At 28.6% G+C, this 1,740-nt stretch overlaps 1 protein-coding gene across 5 annotated transcripts in view; it reads left to right on the plus strand.

The window, feature by feature from the left end:
* Nucleotides 1–1,536, plus strand: part of LOC108976794 (3-phosphoinositide-dependent protein kinase 1) — a 47,709-nt gene extending 46,173 nt beyond the window's left edge. For all 5 annotated transcript variants that reach the window (XM_018946128.1, XM_018946132.1, XM_018946129.1 and 2 more), the window contains one exon: nt 975–1,536. In XM_018946128.1, the coding sequence (XP_018801673.1) occupies nt 975–1,259 (285 nt within the window). In that variant the 3' untranslated portion in view covers nt 1,260–1,536. The remainder of the gene's footprint in view (nt 1–974) is intronic.
* The last annotated feature ends 204 nt before the right edge of the window (nt 1,537–1,740 follow it).

Below are 1,740 nucleotides of genomic sequence, written 5' to 3' on the forward strand. Positions count from 1 at the left end.
GGTATTTTGTTGCATAATTTTCCCTATTCCCTATTTTGATTAATTATTTATTTTTGAAAATTTCATTTTAAATGCTTTCTTTGAAATTTTAATTTTTTTTAATTCTTTTGGGGTATATTTAATTATTTTAGTATCTTGTTTCATAATATTTACTATATCCTATTATTTTTATTTTAGTTTCTAATTCACAATTTTTTTAATGTTCAATTTTTAATACTTTGAAACTATTTAGTGTATTTTTAATTTTTAATATTAGTTTTCAATTCTTGTAGTGCATTTTTGATTATTTCAATTTTTAAATTAAGATTTTTGTTTTATTTAAAAAATTTTACTATGATTTTTATGCACAAAATGTTTTTGAAGGTTTTTTATTGAAGTTTTTTCGTTGTTTTGTGAAATTAGTTTTATAATTTTGGACTAGTTACCTTTTTTTTGAAACTTTTATCATAAATGTTTAGTATATTTTAATTTTTGGGATATTTTTTACGTATTGTTATTTTTTAATGTTTTTTTTAAATTAATTTTTTAGTTATTTTAAATATTTTTGGGTATTTTCTTTATATATTTTTCAGCTATTTTAAAATTTTTTCATTTATTTTTATTTTTCATATATTTTTATATTCATTTATTATATTTCATCTATATTACATTATACATATGTATATGTATAGTATTTTCAGCTTTTTTTTTTGTTTAATTCTAGCAATTTAATCGATTCTTTATTATTTATTAATTTTTTTATATTTTAAAGATATGTTATTTAATTTTTTGATTTTCTAGCGTTTTCAATATTTAAAAATTTTTTTTTGCCTAGTTTTCATTTATTTTTTAATATTTTTTAATTTAATTCTGGCAATTCACCACCACATGTCCCAAATACGGCGCGAAATGCATTACACACATACATACACATATTTTAGTTTCCCTAACAAAATACCTTAACTAACTTCAAACTTTTTTTTATTTCTTTATAGCCCAACCGAACGTACTATTTGGACGATCCCGATGGTTACTCACTCGAATGGGTCGACTCCATTGAACGCATGCACAAACTTACCTACCCCGACAGCGATACCGGCGCGACGACGACGTTGACGGCGACAGGCACCTCACCGAAATCGTCACATCGAACAAACTCACCAACGTTCTTCAGCAGCGGCGGCGGCAGCCACTCCAGCGGCAGCAGCAGCAGCGGCAACATGTTGACCGCGGCCATCGCCGCCGCCACAGGCCGAACGACGAAAACGGCGTCGAATTGAATGAAGCGAACGCCGCCACCACCACCACCACGTCGTCGTCGTCAACCAGATATTATATATCTACTAAAGAATGCAACAAGAATTCTACAAAAACACGCAAAAGCACACAGCATACAAATGCGTGCCGAATTGCAGCTAAAAACCTAGGTGTTCCAAGGCAGAATGTATATGCCGCCGCTGTGGCTCCACACGGAGCAGCTGTTGAAGCAACAACAAAACCGTTAAAAAATACTAAAACCGTAGTGGAACAACAACAACAGCGTGCAGCAAAACATTTAAACTAATATTAAAACAAAATATAATATATATATACATACACACACATACATACATACATACATATAAAATGTTTAGAACAAATTTAGTTCAAATCAGCAAATACATAAAATGATTATTAATTACACATAATAATTATAATTAATAAATAATATAATTAATAATTAAACTAATCTTATATATAAACTAGAAGTGAAGTGTAGCG

This window comes from Bactrocera latifrons, unplaced genomic scaffold, assembly GCF_001853355.1.
Source record: "Bactrocera latifrons isolate USDA-ARS-PBARC rearing strain unplaced genomic scaffold, ASM185335v1 scaffold_8, whole genome shotgun sequence".
Classification (NCBI taxonomy): Eukaryota; Metazoa; Arthropoda; class Insecta; order Diptera; family Tephritidae; genus Bactrocera; species Bactrocera latifrons.